The 21,481-nt window shown below is 30.4% G+C and overlaps 1 protein-coding gene across 2 annotated transcripts; it reads right to left on the reverse strand.

Annotated features, from left to right (window-relative positions):
* Positions 1-10,473: 10,473 nt before the first annotated feature.
* Positions 10,474-16,357, reverse strand: LOC148239449 (salivary peroxidase/catechol oxidase-like). Of its 2 annotated transcripts, none has more exons than XM_088195573.1 (9): positions 16,179-16,357; positions 14,233-14,342; positions 13,626-14,161; positions 13,388-13,550; positions 13,076-13,272; positions 12,252-12,651; positions 11,732-12,180; positions 11,355-11,659; positions 10,474-11,284 (listed from the first exon to the last, which is right to left on the reverse strand). In XM_088195573.1, exons 1-9 carry the CDS (start codon positions 16,277-16,279, stop codon positions 11,152-11,154), a joined length of 2,394 nt encoding a protein of 797 aa, XP_088051699.1. In that variant the 5' UTR covers positions 16,280-16,357; the 3' UTR covers positions 10,474-11,151. The 2 variants fall into 2 exon arrangements, with proteins under 2 accessions (XP_088051699.1, XP_088052481.1); XM_088196355.1 differs by having other exon boundaries at positions 14,415-16,357.
* Positions 16,358-21,481: the final 5,124 nt, after the last annotated feature.

A 21,481-nucleotide genomic window follows, 5' to 3' on the forward strand; every position in this document is an offset into this window, starting at 1 on the left:
TAAAAAATATATAAATAAACTAGCATTTACGATTAAAACATAGTGTCTCTATTTTAATAGAAAATATAAATCAATTCGTACATTTATTTCTAAGATAATATTTGCAAAATAAATTATTAACGGTAATATTTTTTAAACTATGTACGTTGAAACATGTTTTTCCCATAAATGGGTTTTGAAATTCGGTTGTGTATGCTTTTAAGTAGATTTCTTAAGAAATATACCTATTGCAAAGGGACTCATGACGCGGCTTTCAATGCATTAGAAAAAAAATTAATGCATTATTATTGACTTTCACAAAGAGAATTCAAAACCACATTCTGTCAAAATGTTTATATACATATATATATTTATATAAAGGATATAAAGGTTTTTGAGGACACTATAACTGCCTTAGTTTTATATCATATTGACATGAAACTTTTATTCTAAAATTACAGCCTAATTTTTTTCAAATTCTTGTTTAAAAATGGCGGTAAGTCCATTAAAAAATCACTGAGAGTTAAAAATTTAAGATTAATTGTTTTGAGATTAAAAATGTATAATAAATAATAATAAAAAAAGTTTTATATATGTACATAGTAAATCTATTCATGAGGAGGAAAAATGTTTTTTGTGAATTTGTAAAAGAATAAGATAAGGCATGAACTTATTTACATTAAATTTTATTTTACCCAAAAAATTTGATAATAATATTTAAGGTTATGTCATGCATTCCTCATACAAATTTCTTCAGCTATTTCTATTGATATATTGTCTTTTACGTTGAAGAAATGATTCCGATAAAATTAAGACATTATAAAATGATTCAGCTGTACTATTAGAATTAAATAAGGTTTTTTTCTATCAATTAAGATTTTAATCATTACTCCAATTATAAGATTTTATTATGAAATGCAGATTGAATGAAACTCGTAACTGCGTTAAGTCAGTAAACAAGTTCTTCCACATTTATATTCGTTATATTAAGCAAACTATAAAAAATAAGCTAAAATTTAAAGTAGTTATTGGCACTATGTAATATTATAATATATGTGCATACACGTTTCTTGCACATAAAAAAAATCTAATCACGATTTTCTCCGTGCGTATAACGAGTACGGTTTTTATTAAGTTTGTATCATGACATTCGGAACATCTTGCAACAATCGTTACGTTGCAAATTGTATTATGTGATTTATCAGCACTAGATGATGCGAAAGATCTCGGCGAGAGTGAAAAAATGACAAGTTTATTTTCACAATAAGTAGATATTATTGTTCAATATTTTTTACTATTTTATTAGCAATACTATGCATGCATGGTGAATTGATTTATTATCGAAACAGAGCTTTGGATATTTCATTGTTAGGTAATAATGATACAGATATTATAAATGTATATATAATAATACACAGGAAGTACGACATATTAAAATTTTCGCATTTTGAAATAACTGGAAAATTATACAAACATGTTGCTAAAATAAGTCATCGCTGTGTAAAATAAGACTGAGGTAAAAATGCTGCATTGAAACAAACGATAAATGAATGACCTTTCACGAGTTTCGTTTTTCTTCCAAGTACAAAGCTAGAAAATTACGTGTAGGTTATGCTATATGTTTGTTTATATGCCAATGTTGTTTACTTACATTGTATACGCTTTGGCTTAAATTTCACTTTTTTTTGTTTATTTGTTCTAGTTCAGTTCAATGTAAACATTTTATTTTTCTATTGAATTTCTTCTTCAATTGTAATATACTTTCTGTTATCATTATGCACTTATGAAACTTATTAAACGATTGACGCATGTTTGATATGAATTTTCCCATGAATTGTTATGCCATGACAATCATTGGTTTAACATTCTATTAAAATACCGAAACGTTTTTGCCTCAGGTTTCGAACGCATTTGTGAACTTGTATTAGTAGTTACTAAATTTTGAGATAAAGTCTATTATATATGTATGTTTATAATCACTGAGCTTTTCGTTAAAACTTTTCGTCATGTATCATAGCATAAAAACATATTCTATAATTTATTTTGCAAAACGTTTTAACTAACATATATGTAATTAGTTTCTTTATTTTAAAAAAATTGTAGCAAAAATACAAAGATTTATTGTTGAGATGATTGATATAATAAAAAAAATTGTTCTTTGAATTTATGTACTTATCGTGAACTTTCTGTTACAAGGTTACAACATGACAGCCTTTATTACAGTACGTTACAACGGGGCAAAGGCAAACACAATAAACATCTACTAAATAAGTAGTGAGACATCAGACTAAAATCTAAGTCCGTTAATCAGTGACATCTATTTTATGAATTATTAACTAATATTACAGTTACAGCTAATAATTATTAGACCTTGTTTGATTTTTTTTATTAATTAGTCATTTATGATGTTTGCAAAATCTAAGAAAACCTAATATGAAATGATCGGAATTATAATTATATAATAATTACTATCCATATAATAATCTCTCATACATTATAGCAATTGATCCAGACAGGATAGCAACTCTAAGGTCCATATAGGATTCGAATCCATGTTTTTCAGATATTTGTCACCGACTCAGGGCCGGCTCAGTATTTTGGGATTTTTCTCTATACATAAAATCATGTACCTGTAAAATCATGAAGGGGGCATATAATATTTTCTCGAGGCCCTACAAAACCCACAGTCGGCCTTGCACTGACTTGTACCACTGATCTATCTTAATAGTTATACTATTATACATATATATCAATTCTTAATCTACAACTGAATCACTATTATAATATCGCTATTGATGGAAATAAATACTAACTGATATTAAATTAAAAATATATTGCGACTACAAATGCTTTCATTACAAAGGAAGGTGAGAAATAAAACTTATATGGTCTCAAAGATGGAATTCGAGATTGCCGCTTCATTATTTGTCCAAATATTAATGGTCATTTAAAATCTGTCCAGACGACACATGTTTAAACTTCAACGCAAAACAAGTCTAGTAAGAAAATAGACGAGGATCAACAATTCCAATTACAACAGCAATATCATAAGCGGGCGAGCACTAAGCCTCCCTCGGGCTGACTATGTGCTCATATTTAAACAGTGCTCAAATCAATAATTTCCGTTCGAGACATCCGACAATATTATTAAGAACTTTTACTTTAGCTTTCCAGCTTGGACTCACTGATTTCGTACAAACTTGAACCTACGTGGTTTTACTCGCCGGTTTTAAATACTCTTTTTGATCAATTTAATTATCTTAGTATGGTGGATATTAAAACTAATTATCGATCAAATGTCTCTATAAATAAAACGGCATGTCTTTCAGGGAAAAATATTTTGCGATTATATTATGTATTTTTAGTAATATATGATATTACCCCTAACAGTGTAGGGTTAAGTTAAATATTATCCGTTGAAAGTCATATTCTTTTTTTATAAAATATAACAATTTTTTCTTATTGCAATAATTAGATATTAAATAATTATTACATATTTATATGTATTATATATACATACAATGTATGTATTATAATTAATTGTCCACATTTCCTCCTTCATGCAAATCGTTAAAAATGTAATTACCAAAGTCATAAAACTACAAATTATATATGTTAATGATAAAAGTTTTCTTTATATAAATTGTTGAATAATAACTGCGTCGAAAACTATGAAAAAACTGAAGAAATGATTATCATTTCACGCATATTTAGTTTACTTTCACGTGTATATAAAAAATACATATTAAATTCATACTGTTTCAGCAGAAACGGTTTTAAACGTGAAAGTTTATTCAGTATTTCGAAAAAAGGTACATATAAATACAATTTTATTTTAATTGTCAAATTTCAGAGCGTTATTAATGCGACCAATTAAAAATACAAACGTCAAATGGTACTACTCTGTATTAGCATCGAATAATGGCCATTATTTTTTTGCGATAATGAATAAATAATGTTATATCTTAAAAAACATAAACGATTATAACGGTGAAAATTAATTTAATATTTCAGAAAAAGCAGCTGTAATTTAATGGTCGAATTTTATAGCGTTATTACTGAAACTAATTAAAAATTAAACCGTCAAATCGTACTATATAGTCTTAAAGCATCGAATTACGACCATTTTTGCGATCGTGAATAATTGTTAATTTTAAAATCACGAATTATGATTATTGATTGATTGTACTGTGATTATTTATTTATTCGTTATGATTGCCAATGGGATACTATTTTACTGTAAATGTTATGGTTACTGTTCTATTAGCCTGCGTGACCTTTCTATTATGAAGCAATTTGCTTAAAAATATACACTATTGCAATACTGTATAATTTTAATATTGTAATTAGATTGTATATAGTAATTTAAGTTATATCATTTTTATTTCCATTTATTTTTTTAATTAATTGTAAAAGGGTTATGTACAAATATGTTACCTAGTTCATTGTAATTATTGTTCTTGTCCCTTTCGACATTACTGTTTTGTCATTATTGTTATATCGCATTCCTCGAGAGCAGAACAGTGTATCGCTACAATGGAGTAGAATTTTAAATGTAAGATGACCGTATAATAAAAGGAAGTGTGTACATCTTAAGAAACGTTGCAAACATCCTTAAAAATAATAATTGTGTGACATTTTATTATTGTTATTTAAAAATTAATCAGGAGTTGCATACAATTGTTGCCAACATAAAAATAATTGAACTAAAAGAGTAATGTAATTTATAAATATAATATTTTAAAGTTTGTTCTCTCAGACACACGGAAATAAAGTGCATGCATGAGCAATGATTTGATGGCGTTGTTTAGCATTTTGCTTTAATAATTTTACTATATTAATTAATTTATGCGTTGCGTAAAAATATGTCCGCAATCGGTGTATCATAAAATATAAAAAAGAGCCAATTTAATTATTATTACTGTATACAAAAAATATGTTTTCTTGTGAAACGATTAGGAAATTGGAACTTATGAAAAGATATGAGAATTGTTTATGTAAAATTAATTCGTTATCAACTCAACTAATTTGGTTGATCCAGTGCTTGCTACATTGTCGTATAGTTTAATATAAATAATACATACACATTAATAGGTTTCTAATTTATATTAAAATCATACAATTGTATGTCAAACGAAATTACATGCACTCGAAATAAAATGTTAAGCTTTAATGTTCTGAACAATTTTGAAGCTCTAATTTCATCACTGTGTAACATGATCATTACAACCACAAATAATGTGTGGAGCGAATGCATCTTATAAAACCGTGAAAGTGAATTAATTATAAATTGATATCACAATCTTAACCTACATTCGTTCGCTCAAAAATTTCAAGGTTTGCCTTTAATACAAAAAAAATTGACGGTTGAGCCTACGCATGATTGTCATATTTGTGTATCCCATTTAATTAAGCGTTTCGCAAGATTATCTCAAAGGCATAGTAAAACTATAAGATCGATATACCTTAATATTTTTAACTTATCACGTTCCTAGAACATTTCGTAAACTAGTCATCTCGCCGACCTCGCGTTTGAGCGATGTTGCGTGTTTTCTATTATTCTTCATTTTACACACGTTTTCAATGGTGGTTCCTAAAAATAAATTTACTGAGACACGCATCGATCCATCTCGAACTAATTGCTTTGATTTGGTAATAGCGATACCACGTTTAATTGTAACCGTGAAACGTAATCGATGACTACCTTCGACATCAGCGAGGTTGTGTTTTTGTCCACTTTTGGATTTCCCGAATTGAAAATATAAGTTTCTCAACATAAGAAAATTGTATTCATGGTTTTATTTAAATAAGTACACAATAAAAATTTAAACTAACATAAATCTTATTATATAGGGAATATATAAAAGGATTTTGTATCGCATGTTCTATCACGTTGACAGTCACCAATATAAAGATAGGTGTAAGACAAGAAGTGATAGGCAGTTCCTATAATATGTGTACGCAAGAAAAATTAAATTTGATGAAAACTACTTAGAGGCTGAAAAATATTTTTAGCTCACAACTTTTTCAAATCACCAGATGGTTGAAAAAAATACGTTACGCAAAAGAATTGTTAATAGCAAGTACAGACAGCAGTATCATAATCTGTTTCTGCCTTAAATCGCCACATTGGCCCAACGGCCGAGAAAGGATAGAGTATAGGACCTCCTGTAACTAAAAAATAGTATATAAGCGTGATCATAGAGTATAGTACTCACGACTAGGGATTGCAATCCAGCATCAACGGTATTGCAGCCCTATTGGAGCAAAAATCGACATGAAAAAATCATTTATTTTTAAATTAGTACATTTTATTTCTTGAAAACGATATATTAGAACTAAGGAAACGATGATGCTTGGATTTTTTCGCAAAGTTCGCAAGCATGTATTAATCATGCAACAATACTTTTGTGACTTGTAGATTTTTTTTGTTTGATTGTTTTTTTATTACACTGCAATTAACTATATTTAATTGTCATGTTTAGTATCTATAAACGCTTTATTGCTACTTAGTAATAGAAGGCAAGATAAAGTCAAATAAAAAATCAAATATACCTAAACTATTTCAATTAAAATTTACGTAAAATCCATTAATAGGAGAAAGTAAATTTTATAAATAAACTCAATTTTTTTTTACATTGTACTCAATATTCTCATTTTAAGAAGCTCTAGTTATTTATGGAATAAAAATATTTAATAATAATAAGAAATATTATTATAATCCAAAAATAAATAATCGGTAAAACCAGGTGACGGTATTTGTGTATTTGGGTTATTCACGAAACACATTTAATGTCCAATTTACATGTATATATGACCTATATTGAGACAAGGAAAATTGAAGTTTTATGCAAAATAAGTCTCAGGTTTTACCGGTTAGTCATACGTCGAGTTTAATCTTAAGGTTTAACACAAATATGGTAGCTAAATAAATACCCGTTCAGCTCATATGGAATAATCCATAACTTATCGTGGAATAAATGATGTATTTTTTACTCCACAAAAGTTTTGGGGAAAATATATTTTTTACGTTTACAAATCAGCAGTATCGTTATTCGAGTCAAATTATAATTTCTTAATTCGATTTGCGTATAAGTGACCGTTTTCGTCATAGCAATTAGGCAAAGCGGCGTGCGAATGAATTAACAATGGCTCTCGACTGCCATCAAATGGCACAATTTGTGAGCAGTCGAAATTATAGTATTTTTCATTAACAAATTAAAAATTTTCGATACAATGTCATGCATACAATGCAATTATTGATATTCAGCAGACCGTGGATCGTTAAGTAGGCATGCCCAATTATAATATATCTTGGACAGTTATTAATCCGTTAGGATTCTTATTTAATTACAATTTTTTGATTCAGCATCTTCATGTTGTTTAAAGTTTACACAAAAAAAATAGTTAATATGTACTTTTTAGTAAATTTCTATAAATGTATTTAAATAAATTTGAAACCGAAGACTGATTTCTACAATTGTCATTTTTGGTTCGGTTTTATTCACATTTTAAATTCTGATAATATTGTTATTATTTGGCTGCATACTGAGTTATTCTAAAAATAGGTTTATTTTATTAAAATTTACTATTTTAATTAAAGAAAATATTTCAAGTTCATCATTTATTTTAATAATTAGAACATTTATAGCGCTGGATAATATTTTTTGGAACGAGGAAGAAGTTAGATCTGACAACGTACAGTATAAATAAGAGGAATGTGAGTGGATCGAAAACATAATACAGTTGAAGAAAATCATTAAAAAATGTGACATCATAGTGTACGTATCTTTAGCGTTTAATGCTGGCTATTGACATGTGAGACAAATTGCCACGATCTATGTATCAACATTTCCCAGCCAATAACAGAAATTTCCACTTTAAGATGAAACGTAGAATGCTTCTACGTAATTCCTCCATTTCAGGTCATTCTAGTGAATCTGAGAAGGCGAAAACAGCAATGCGTTATATTTTACACTGACAGAATAATTTAAAAATATGTTCTTGAACGTTATGAATAAGAAAAAATACTTAATTATACACGTTCATCTTGATATTGCGATATTATGCAAATAAAAAATAAATCGCTTAATTTTATATGACATGATCGTTTTTTACGCTATTTGGACCAATGCGTTTAAAAGTAATACGTGACGGGAAAAACTTAATTAGTGCATCGGATGCGCCGGTTGTTCGAATTTTGCAGCAAAAGGTCTAACGAGCATCCTTCATCAATTTGCTCGTTGAAGCAAAATACCGGAGCTTTCTGACTGAAAAGATATTTGCAAATTCTTAAGAACATTTGCGCGTAAAAACAGCATTTGAAGGGCGAATTTAACACGGCATGAAAATAACATTTGACCATAGAACGACACGCGCCATCCATTGACACAATTATGATTTTTTAAGCGAGCAATTTTTAAATTAATTACATAGCATTTATAACATGCAGATAAAATTATTTGCATCGATGAAAAAATATATAGCATTTATAAGTTACTCAATTTAATTGCGCGATTTAAATCTACATAGACATGTTTCACAATTAGGCGGTTTTGTTGTTTTCATTCAATACTTTCTTGCAATTTAATTTAATTTTATTTTTAATACGAATTCAACGTGAGAACAAAAGCAATAAAAATGCTTTTTAGACCAAAATAAGCTAACGCATACATGACTATTCGACCATGAGATTTCTTTTTAGTTAATCCTTAATTAATTTTAATCACATAAAGACAATAAAATATTACGATTTTAAACGATGAAAAAAGCAATAAAATACTTCATTGTTATGGTATATAAAAGAACACATAACGCGCCTCATTTGCGTTAGCATTTATAGTGATTTAGTCGATTTGGCGTTAAAAAATCTCAAAAATAATTGATTTATAAAAAATCGTGCCAAACGGCACATTATCCGGTTGCGCTATAATAATCAATCGCAAATACTAATTTAACATCTGGTGTTGAAATTGTATTTCGTTGCCTTGAAAGAGATTCAAAGCCCGATATGTACATTTTTAATCGACACAGCTTTTGTTAATAAACATAATTAAATAAACTTACCTTATTATAAATACGGATGTATATAACTACATAAAACATTTTTTGTATGTACTTATACATTATAGAAAACCATAAAAACCTGGACTATTAAATATTTATTACCGATTTTAAGATAAAACTGACATCAAAAACCATGTATTTATTTATTATCACAATCGTATAAATGATCTACGAGTCGTTGGCGTTGATAGGTCGTTTCCCCATTTTTTTCGACTCCTCCAGTTGTGAAAATAAATCAATTGGTCAGCAAGGTTGTGTTTACAAAACGTGAGATGTAAAACCTTGGTACACGTTTGAAGGGATATTTATGCGTGCGAAAATTTTTAATGGGATCGTTGAAAGTACTTGAAATGTCGAAAGAAAATTTCCGTTCGTTACATTAAAATTGTGTGTGAATGAAACTAACTGAATACATATAAGTACTATGTAATTTATATATATATATACATTTGCATAAATTAATCACTTATAACTTAATCTGTTATTTTCTAAATATCATAATAAAATAATTAATAATTGATCTGTGTTACATACTTATGTGTTTTTTATATCGATTAACTTAAGTAATATAAATGTGACAAGTGACATAAAATTTTATTTATATTACGTTATATCTCCATCTGTGGATAATTTAAATAAAAGTTTTAAAACTAAAATTGGTTCAAAACTTGGATTTTAAACATATCTAGTATTATAATATTGATAAAACAGACACCTACTTAGCAATAAAATAAGAAAACTTTGTATATAATATATTTAAATAAGAAAAATTGTATCCAATAAAATTATTACTTAATTAGTGTATTCACTAAATAATATTTGTCAGCACGTCAAACAAACAAAATGTAAACGACTGTGCGATATTCTTTTACTATTTTGATTTTACTGTGTTATAGATCATTCCCTGCGTGATGATTTTGAAAGTAACTGAAGAGATAATTTTACTAGTATTGAAATATCAAACTGTTGATCGAACGAACCTTAAGGATTAGCATTCAATTCCACAAACTAGCCTTGCATCAATTTACCAGCAATAAATGAGTTCTTAAGAGATCATATTAAAACAAACGTAATAATGGTATTGAATGGTGATATTGTAACCAATAAAAATAATTGATGTATACTATACCAAAAATGTGTTTTTTTATTATGTTTAAATTTTATTTGATATAAATATGGGGGCCAATACTGGTCGGCGCTTGAGTAGCATTGGCGTGACGGTTTTCTCTCTCTCTCTCTCTCTCTACCGGCAAGCCCGCAAGGGTTCGGACGCGTGCCGTCCGTCCCTTGCGGGCTTGTAATGTAAATACCCCTTGTAATGTAAATACCGTTAATCTTCAATAAATATATTACTGCAGCGGCTCAATCTGAGTCTAATTGCCACCCGTCACCATCACCGTCCCTAAATTATTAAATAAAAATAACAAATTATGTATAATTGAAATTTTATTTTATCAACTAAAGTACAAAATAAATATCTACGTACATATGAACACAGATACATTTTGCTCAGTCTTGTTTAAACTATACTTAAAACTAAACTAATATACGAAATTTAATGAATACATAATGAAAAATCACTTAGCATGCATTGAATCATGACAATTTGTTTACAAAACAGATATTTGCATTACAAAAAATCATATACAAAATCAAAATATTTACATCATTGAGATTACGTAACAAAAAAATCGACATAAGACACGGGTTTCGGCATTGCTATAATCCTAACAAGATTATATTAGATTGCTTTTCAAAGTCTTCCAAAGACTCATGCAACATGTTGCATCGTATAATAATGCATCACATTATATAACCATCACAGATATTTTAAGGCAGAAATAATTTCCAATTAGTAAAACAGCCTCGAATGCTTCATAATTTGGCGTATTCCTCCGGTCTCCCCTGTATTTTATAGAATCGTACAACTGATGAAATTATCACAATTGACGATATAAATGCATTTAAATACATCATTTCTATTAGAGAAACCAATACTGAAGTATTATAATATTATATACATAATCGATTATCATCGAATAAAAAACATACAACTAAACAGAGTAATAAATAAATACAAAGACAATATGTGACTAGAATCGACGATTACGACTCTTTCATCCACTTGTATACGTTTCTCTTTGTTCTCGTTATGATATCTGGTTTGTGATTCGGATCCTGCCAAGCCACTAAATTGACGCGTTTTATCTGACTGCTTTCGCACATCACCAATTCATTTCTGCAAAATATTATAAACATTAAAATATGTTAACATTATTTATGTAATAATATAAAAAACTGATTCTCACATATTTGATATGGCTGAAAATGCATCCTTTTGTAGCTTAGAAATTTCAGGAACGTTGTCACATATTATTCTCGCCAAGTTAGCTTTTTCGATTTGCTCCAACTGCTGATGAGTAAACGGCTCTGGTTGTTCAATATTTGTGTAGAAATATCGATCGCCTCTTCTGGTGCGCGACATTTGCTCTTCCAATAAACATGATAGAGTGTGTCCCAAGACGGATCCGTCCTTCGGTTCTTCTGCCAGCGCTCCGATAAGCAAATCGACATCTTGAGGATTCTCATACAACTTCTTCAATTGATCGACAGCCTGAAATATAAATCAAATTTAGGAATACATTGCAATAAATTATTATTTTATAATTTAAACCATCATTATTACCTTATCTGAAATCACATCAGTGAAGTCATCGAACGTCTCGGCAGCTTTGAGTCCGCAAGACACTCTAAATTGATTATACGGCGGTATGCCATGGTCTCTTCCTCGCTGAATGTCCATGCTTAGAATATCCAAGCCCAATTTTTTATTCTTAGGCGCATACAACTGATCGGTGATATCGTCGACCATATTAAGATCCATATTCTGTCCATTTTGACTAATCATGCCTCTCACGATCTGACTAAACTTCCCGTGTCTGGTAACAATGCCAGGACGGTTGAAATGATCCATCAATTCCAATGTTTCATTCACTGTCCGATCTTCGTTATACAACTGAATGTTGCCACTCAACATCGACGTAAAGAATCGCAATCCGGAAGTCGCAAAACTGTTGGCAATCGAAGGATTAACATCTTGAGAATAACCAATGTCATTCACGTCGAATTTTTTACCTGAACAAAAATAAATCTAATCAAAATTAAGCTCCTCAATTAATACACAATTTTAATAGAAGCATAACTACCGAGTAGCACAGGAAGCCATTGGGTGTAAGTTATATGCTGAATTTCAGCTGTGACTATTCTTCGCGACTCTTGATATAGAATTTCGTCATTCCACGTTGGATTCAGCTCGGCTAGCTTGCGAGCGATGCGATTGTGCTCCCTCAGCCATAAGATATGCATGGACGTCAAATGAGGATGCATGTTGACTCGCAAATCTCCTGATTTGAAGCAAATATCTGAATCGTCATTGGTTTGACAATTTATCTTCACATTAGATGGCTCGACTCTCGGCAAAACCGAACCATTATCCAACTCAGAGACTGTCATCAATCCGCTGCGATTTTCTCTCAAAAGAGACGCTTGTTTAACGTTGCTTCCATATATTTGAGACCCATCCAAGAAATGAGACGCTTGATTCATCTGAAAGTTCAATTTTAATCTATTTTAATTTACTCCCTAATATTAACATTGTACAGTATACAACTGTAATCTTTTTTATCTATTTGCCTATCTGGAATGCCTTAATATGTATTCCAAAAATATAATGCATTAATTTGCAATACTAACTTTATCTAGTATATTAACTTAAGGCTCGTATTTTTTGGGTCAGAATTTTAATACAGTTGTGGTCAAAATTTTTATTACATGGGTTAGAATTTATAATAAAAGTAAAATACATTGTTCAGAATAAATATTAATTGGTCGGAATATATATAAAATGGTTAGAATTTAAATTGGACTGGTCAGAATTTATATTAAATGGCAGATGGTCAGAATTAAAAATTAAAGTGAATTTATCTTATCTTGTGCTGTAGTATGGTATTAATTACTAATGAAAACTCACTTGTTCGGCAGCTCCAAAAGTGCAATCGCTCCTGAACGTAGTAACAGATCTAGTATAACTCAAGCAATTGATCCATTCCGGACCGTAAAACGGATCTTTACGAGGAACGTTTATTGATAAGCAGCTGGGATGTTGATGACGTGGTGCCAATGAATTTCCTCGTCGATCGCAGCAATTTATTGACGCATCACTATGAACTGGGAAAAGATAAAATATATTCATACAGTCCATCAATACTCTTATCACTAGTTAGTTGTTTTTCCATTTCTTTCTGAGAACATTTAACATAGGCGTATTAAGATAAATACATACCCATTTTCCTTATAGGGATGTGAAGAAGATCATGTTCTATGAATTGCGTCCATTGCATTAAGGCAAGCGAGTGTTTCAAATCAGGTACGTTCAAATCGATAGCCATTGAAGAGCTGATTATTCTCGGCGACGGTAATGGATTTTTAGCAAAAGATAGTCTCGGCTAGATATAAACAAACAATTACTATCATGGAGCATATACATACATCATATAGAACATAATGAATCGTTAAACTACCTGATCGATTCCGTCGGAGTAAGTCGGATGAATTAATCGTTTAAAACCGCTGAGTGCCTTTCCCCAAGATTTTCTCTTCATATTATTACAAGAACCATCGTAAGTGCGATATTTTTTAGTTCCCTTGCCACTGCAAGACGGATTGTGGAAATTTTGGCAGTCTTTGCCCAAATTGGTATTCAAAAGTTTGAACGTGCTGATGTAACTTCCGCATTCATCGTCTGGAATTCCATATCTACCACAGTGACCGTAAGACAAGTGAGACGATGCTTTCGTGATCGTCCAAGATATCCGCTGCAATTCCAAAGCTTCGTGAGATGGATAGCCGTTGATGAGCTGCCCGTGCACTGGATTGTCGCGAATCACCGATACGCCAGAACCTCTGAGGTTGTCTTCCAATCTTTTTAGAGCTTCGACTGACATCGTTCCGAATTGCAACGAATCATTCAAATGTTTCTCTTTGATTTGAGGTAGTCTCTGGATGACTTGAGGACTTGGAAACGGATATTCGTACTTCGGCGGAGGATGAGGCACATCTAAAATATTAAACACCATCACATCCACATTCTATTGAAAATCAATCGATTGATACACAGTAATTTGATACCTGAATTGATGATGAAATTCAGAGAGTAAGGCATGACGACACTTCCGCAGGTTATTCCACCCCATAGCAAGAGACTCAGAAAGATGACCCTCATTATTTCTTCAAAAATACTGTAATAATAATAGATATATTTTTATAACCACATATTATTTCATGGCAAATTAACATAAATAAAAATTCACCATAAATACGATCGATCAAAACGAAGAAAGAATCGAGACTGATCGTAGTACACGTACAACTCTAAACTGATAATTCAATTACTAAGAACTATATATGTTTTGAAGCGTAACGCATAAGCGATGCGAGGGAAAAACGAACTGTATTGACAATTCTATTTTATGCTAGTGAACTGAGATAACCTTTTGAGCTCAGATGGCCTCGTAGAAACGGGTAGTTGACAGTGATAACATTAATGTGGCTCGTGTTAATTATTATAAAAATATATTTAGATTGAGAGCAAAGCTGTTATTGTCACATTGATAAGAATTACAAAATAATAATAGTATAAATTAAAATAATCAATGAATCGGATCTTCACGTGAATCTGAGATGATTTTAGCGCTCTAAATATTTAATGAATACAAATATTAATGTTCAGGGACTTTCAAATATTGAAATTTTATTTTTTCTTAATAAACAAATACATACTGATATACTGTAGCGTTAATTTCGTTATCAATTTTAGCAAATTAATATTTAATATAATAGCTTTACTAACATTGAGGTAGAACGATATCTTTTTAAAAAAAATGTGGTTTCTTTGAAGTTAAATAAATATTATGCTTCAATAGTTTCTTCAAATGATTATTTCATAAACATATTCATACATATAATATATTCGAAGGTGAGTCAAATAACAATTATAAAAGCACAATTAAAATTCAAAACACTGCTTTATTGTGTTTGAAAAGTATAAGACGGGTGACAGTATGAATTAAGCATGAAACATGAAGGTATAAATTTAGTTTAAAATAGCCGTCATACTTGCAATATGCATAAAATGGAACATGTACAGGTGAAACCCATTGTTCAGTATGGTGATGCATGTATGCCACCACAGAAAGTGTACTAGCGGACTAGAAAGTTTGGAAATGGCGCGAATTCTGTAGTAGACTCTTCTCGACCAAACACTTAAAAGGATAAGTTAGTTGAGTTGGTAAAGCAGTGATATTACAACGGCAGACTTCAGAATTAAAAGATATGTGTTCACTACCACAAACTGGGAACTAAGAGCGTCTTTCGGGATAAACGAGTTCGTGTGTTTTGTTATGGCAATGCCCATACGGGTATCTTGAACATCTGCCGTACTCTCCAGATTATGCCCTCAGTGATTTTCACATCTTTGACAGCTCAAAGAATGGCTACATGTTCTGCAATAATTATCTCAACACATGTTCTTGCATTGAGGTCCATGAATATTAATTCTTATATAAGCAAACTTTTTTAGATATCTGCTATTTTTAAAGAATATCAGTGCAGGAAAAGTGCATGGGTATTAAACTAACATTTGTTTATCTGTTTAACGCTGCATTTAGCATAGAAATGGAAGTTAATCAAAATCGTTTCTTTCGGTTATTTCCAAGCTATTAAAATAACTGCTTCTTTAACGGCTCGAAACAAATTAATTTGATTTCGGAGAGGAGCGCTCATCTATAAAGAAGTTAATGTTATTGAAAAACAATTAAAGGAAAAAATAATGGTCGCTTTTGAATTGAATATCCTGATAAATATAAATTTATTAAAGCTACTATTGAAACTTGACGACTCATACACTTAAAATAGCGCGACAGATGCTAATGGTCGGCAATTGAATGATTAAGCTTTAATGGCCGGCTATCTAAGTGTGATTGCCAAAAATGTGAAGCGGTTGCCTAGCTGCTTAGCAACGCACGGGTGGAAAATTTTGAACGGCTAAAATAATAATTTAAATGTAGAATACGCACAATGAGTTGTCACAACGTTCGCAAGGCGGGTGCTTCTCCCGACAGGCGTCCACTTTAGGCTTCAGCGCCGGTCCTCCGAGGAGGAGTCGTTTAAACAGCATATCAGGAGCAGGAACAGCAGGCGCGTGGTGGACGAAACACGCCGCACGACTACTTCCATCGAACCGCTAGCGGCGAATGATTCCAATTGTTCTATTCGCCACGAGCGTCCCTTTCGCATAGTTTACCTTTATTCAACGGCTTATCGCTGTCGAGTTATCATCACTCCATTTTACATCTTTAAATATATTCAATGCGAACTTACATGCAAACCCCTGACGGATCTTCGCATTGATGCGACCTATCACCCATCGCTATCAGTGAAATACGATAGACCGCCTCTATGCATTCAAAGCGAATTTTCTGACTAATTAAAAATCCCCCCTCCCACATTATTTATGAGTTATACACTATTTTACAATTAGAATATGTTATTTGTCAACTAACTAGATTTGGTGTATGAATATATTGAGAAAAATCGAACTACTGTATATTTTAGCCACCCCCTATTCATTTTTTAATGTTTTCAATTAATTAATACATAAAAATAATAATATTTAAAATATTATTTCATGAGATTTAACACTCTCGGGGTTAGGGTACTTATTTTAAGTAAAAAGTTTTGCTGGGTCTGCACTTTTATTCTAAAAATCCTAGAGAAAAAATAAGAGCTTTTATGCATTTCCAAAGGTCATGAAATGATTACTTGTTGAGAATGAAGTAAAAAATTCGTTTTAGATGAGAATCGAGACTGACCTTGCATCTCTTCAAAATGAAATCGGGAACCAAATCAGGCCTAGAAGAACGCTCAACTTCCTAAAGTCGTAAGATCTGTGCGCTCGGTTTCCATGATGGTCAGTAGCAGGCCAGGTCCGTGAGACAGATACGTCATTTCGAACGGGGAATTTTTTTACATCAAAAATACCAAGCAAACCAAGTCAACTCTTAAGGGAAAATAAGTGGAAGCATATGTACAGACAGATGTCGCATCTCGTATATTGCTACATATTTGTTTTGTTTTCGACCATCGTGGCGCATTGAGGTAACCTGTTAGGCCACGATGGTCTTAATTTAATCTAAAATAAATAAATTTGTCTGCACTTCAATATTACACTAGGTTTTAAGAATATGATAGCTATTCTTACCGATGTTACTATGGATTTCTCATTTAAGAGTATCGGGCAAAGTGAATTCAAACCGAATTTTGAATCACTCCTCAGAAGTCAAAAATTCACGTCAAAAGCAATAAAATCGTGCCGTCACCATTGTAGTAGGAACGATCGGTTATGTCTGGTAAGTCTTTTTTTAGTTTTCTTTTCAAGTATAACCCGAGAATATCTGGTTAGAATCAGGGATGCCATTTCAGTCTTTTTCAGGGGGGGGAGACAAAATTTGGCAGCCAGTGGTCGTTTTTTAATATTTAGATTTTATTAAAATTCATAATACTTCATTAAATGACATGTATTTTTTGGGCAAGTTCAAGGGAGGGGAGCAAATGACCACCACCCCCTTCCCCTAAATGACGTCCCTGCTGTGCAGCTTGCCTCTCGGGATAGCCACGAGAAGATATTAATCCTACAACTAATGAACCACAAATAATAATGGGTTACAATACCACAAACGATGGTGTTACACAGTAAACAAAATGTGCACTATTTATGCGACTTGCCAAATACTTAAAATATGGTCTTGCATACATTTATAGCTTTAACAATATTGCTATGATAAATACTCGGGTATATATATCCCCCATCAGGTATATATACCTGATGGGGGAAAATAACGTTAGCATCTTAATTGTGAATCATTTACTTTTAAACATAACTCAAACAATATGTATTTCACTACTGTAAAAAATACTATACATCATGCCAATTTACATAAAATAGACGCGCGAATATACATATTTTCCAAATTGTACTCATCGTGGATCAAGGAACATTTATGTTTTATAACTAGAGCGTGAAGAAATTAGGCCATGGAATTCAAAATGTTGGCCACTCTGCCACATATTCTTTTTTTATTTACATATTATTGAGACAATTTGAGGATTTCATATTTCAGTTTATATGTCATATGTTTTTTAACTTATATATACTAGTTTATCCAAGATTTTTAGTCATATCGTCATATGCTCATGCTGATATAATGTGGTAGTAATAAGCAGTATTATTCAATAAAAAAGTTTTTATTTCGATTGTAATTCAACGGCTGTTTTTTCATTAATTTTAAATATAATAGTAAAATTCGATTCTGCTGCTGGAATCAAAATTAATAATAAGTTACTTATACGTATGCACTTCTACTATTGTGACTATTTAATTGGCTACTCTTGGCTTACTTTCTATTGAACTGATAATTGTAGTGTTTGGATGATTTGCATATATTAATTATGACTATGTGAGAAGCATTCATCTCTCAAGTCATTACCTTGTTTATTGTAATAGCAAATAAAAGGTGAATTGGGTCTGGGAATGTATCAGTAAGTGTCGTTTTACAACAGAAACTCTCCATAGAACATCTGTAAAGAATACATATCACTAGAATATTCTAGTCAGCCTGACAAATCAAAAGGTCGCAAGTTTTATATGAATAATATATCTAAATTGTATATACATATTCTAAGCACAGGTGCACGCTAATAAAGTCTCATAGAGGCTTAGGCTGCAGTGTGGCGACACTATTATGCGCACTAGTGCATCATGCATCTTTCACGTGGTTATGGAATGAACTTGGCGTGATCGCTGCGTGGTCTCACGATGCTACGATATATTACGACTCCTGCGATGTTGAACACAGCAATAAAAGCTACGATAAGAGTGTAGATAATTACTACGCGCTTAGATAAGCGTAGAACAAGGTAGGTACATAATCAATTAAAATTTAGTGTGAAAAATAAAAATATCATTAAAAAGTAAACCGTAAGTAAGTACTAATATATTAAAGTATATTATTATATCTATTGTATTTACAATAACTTTGAAATGTAATAATATTTCTTAAATTGTTTAATCTTTAATTATATAGCCTTGTAGGTAGCTTCATAAATATGATAACAATAAATATTTACGTTGATATTTTATTTACTAAAAATTAGAGTCTTGAGTAACAATACTATGTTTTATCTATATTATAAATACAATTGAACATATCCGCGTATTGAAACAAGAACAACCAATAACAAAAACATCAAATGTTGATAAAATGGATGTCTGCCTCGTTTTTTAAATTTTCAACGTTTATATTCATAATGCAGTAGAGAGCAGAACTCTGATAGAACAATAGAGCGAATTCCCCATATAAATAACACAATTGTAATTAGCAATAATAATTACATATAAAAAACTGTGTAAAATCAATCATGACTTACACCGGGGCAGATGTTATCACCTAGTTGTGACAAGCATTGTTTTTAAAATTAATTGTGTACCCAAAAGATTAGCAAATCTGCAATAAAGTGAATATTCTGACCAAATATTTACGAAAATATAATAAATGGAAGATTTAATATAGTGATAAATCGCATTATCGAAATAAATCTGATCGAAAAGAAGTAGATTAAAAGGAAGATATGCTTTTGGAAAAGGAGAGGAAAAACTGGTACTCAAGTAAAGATTTTTATGCCTTTGGACTGCTTTTTTGATATGAAAAATACCTTCAATCATAAATTATTATAGCTTATTGCGAATATGTCTTTGAAATGTGGTGATAAAGAAGAGTCCTGAAGATTGCTTTCTTAGAAAAATAATAAATATTATCTTTCATTAAAAAGAGAAAATTGGAATACTTTGTTTCAATTCATAAATGTTTTAATTTTGCCTATTGCAATAATCAAAGCTTTAACTTCGTATATTGAAATATTGAAACCTATTTTAACATTGGTTGTCATTGCACGTATTTTATATGTTTTACTCTGATTTCATTGACATTGCTATAGGTTTGATCTAAATAAATTTGCTGGTAGTTTAATTATTTAAGCATATTTTATCATGTGTAAATATTGCTTGTTTTCATATTATAAACAGATTAAAAATAATATAAAAACTTGTTTAACATTTAAAAAACATCATTTTATTAGATAAAATAGCTAACCATAACCGGTAAATAAACAAATATAAATAACTAAATTAAACTAGATTTTACATTTGGATAACTCTAATTTGAGCACGAATCTACTAGTATTTTATTTATTTATGATAATATAATAATATACTGGAATATATTTACAACGTGATTGTAAATGAATTAAAAAATAAGTGTAACTACTTAAAAATTACATGTATCGCTATAGATATAAAATCCGTTATCGTCATATACTAGAACAAAAAACATGTTTATGAAGTGCAGTGCTACAATAATTTTTATTAACCTCGACCGTGGTTGAAGCCATGACCAAGACCTAGCATTTAATAACAATGCAAAGTACGAGTAATATTTTACAAAAAAATAAAAATTGGTATGTTCTAAGAGAAAAATAGTTTATGTTTATAATTCACGCTAAAGAAAATTAATAACAAAACGGAATGCACAGAGATTTACGTCAAGTTGTATATCCTTTTTATTGTCATGTTATTAAACAATAAACATTTTGCGGTGTTATTGTAAAATGTGTAATGGTTCGCAGCAAACACTACGATTAAAAGAAAACACAATAATTGCAATAACAATTTTAAATATTCTCGTTTATATTTTTATGTTTTGCACACGTAACGGAATTCGTAAACAATATTATTAAAACTCAATGCAAGTACATTCTCAACTTGAATCGATTAAAATAATTTATCATTATATAACCAATAGTCACGATGAGTGATGAATAACAGTTGCTTAGCACGACGCTAATTTATATGTATTTATTTATTAATACAATTGGAATTTAATAAATTAGTTACTGGGTCTAATTAAAACTATATAAAGTGTAAAATATTATCTAATTAAAGATAACTATAAGACATATAGAGATGTTATAAACATCCACATAAAAAACAACGGTATGTAACTATTAAGTTAAATGCGGACATTTTTTTATTAATAATACAACATGAACAATGACAGGCTTATAAAACACGGTCTTTAAAATAATATAAAAAATATGAAATACATAAATTAACGTTTATATATAAGAAATTATTATAGATTTATTAAAAAGGTACATATGCTGTATTGTGCCTAATAAAACGAATACTGAATAAAATTATATATAGATCTGGAATTTTCATTTCTTTCATTTTAATGCAAAGAAAATTGCACTGCAAAATATTTTT

Source organism: Plectrocnemia conspersa, unplaced genomic scaffold (genome assembly GCF_051122295.1).
Source record: "Plectrocnemia conspersa isolate PC_06_02 unplaced genomic scaffold, ASM5112229v1 ptg000001l, whole genome shotgun sequence".
In the NCBI taxonomy this organism is placed as follows: Eukaryota; Metazoa; Arthropoda; class Insecta; order Trichoptera; family Polycentropodidae; genus Plectrocnemia; species Plectrocnemia conspersa.

Bases quoted from the DNA above. Each gene is read 5' to 3' on its own strand.
- LOC148239449 (XM_088195573.1), bottom strand. From the start codon at position 16,279: ATGCTGTTTAAACGACTCCTCCTCGGAGGACCGGCGCTGAAGCCTAAA. The intron at 14,343-16,178 runs GTGCGTATTCTA...TTATTATTACAG, and splicing joins GAACGTTGTGACAACTCATT to TATTTTTGAAGAAATAATGA. The intron at 11,285-11,354 runs GTGAGAATCAGT...AATATTTTGCAG, and splicing joins TTTTCAGCCATATCAAATAT to AAATGAATTGGTGATGTGCG.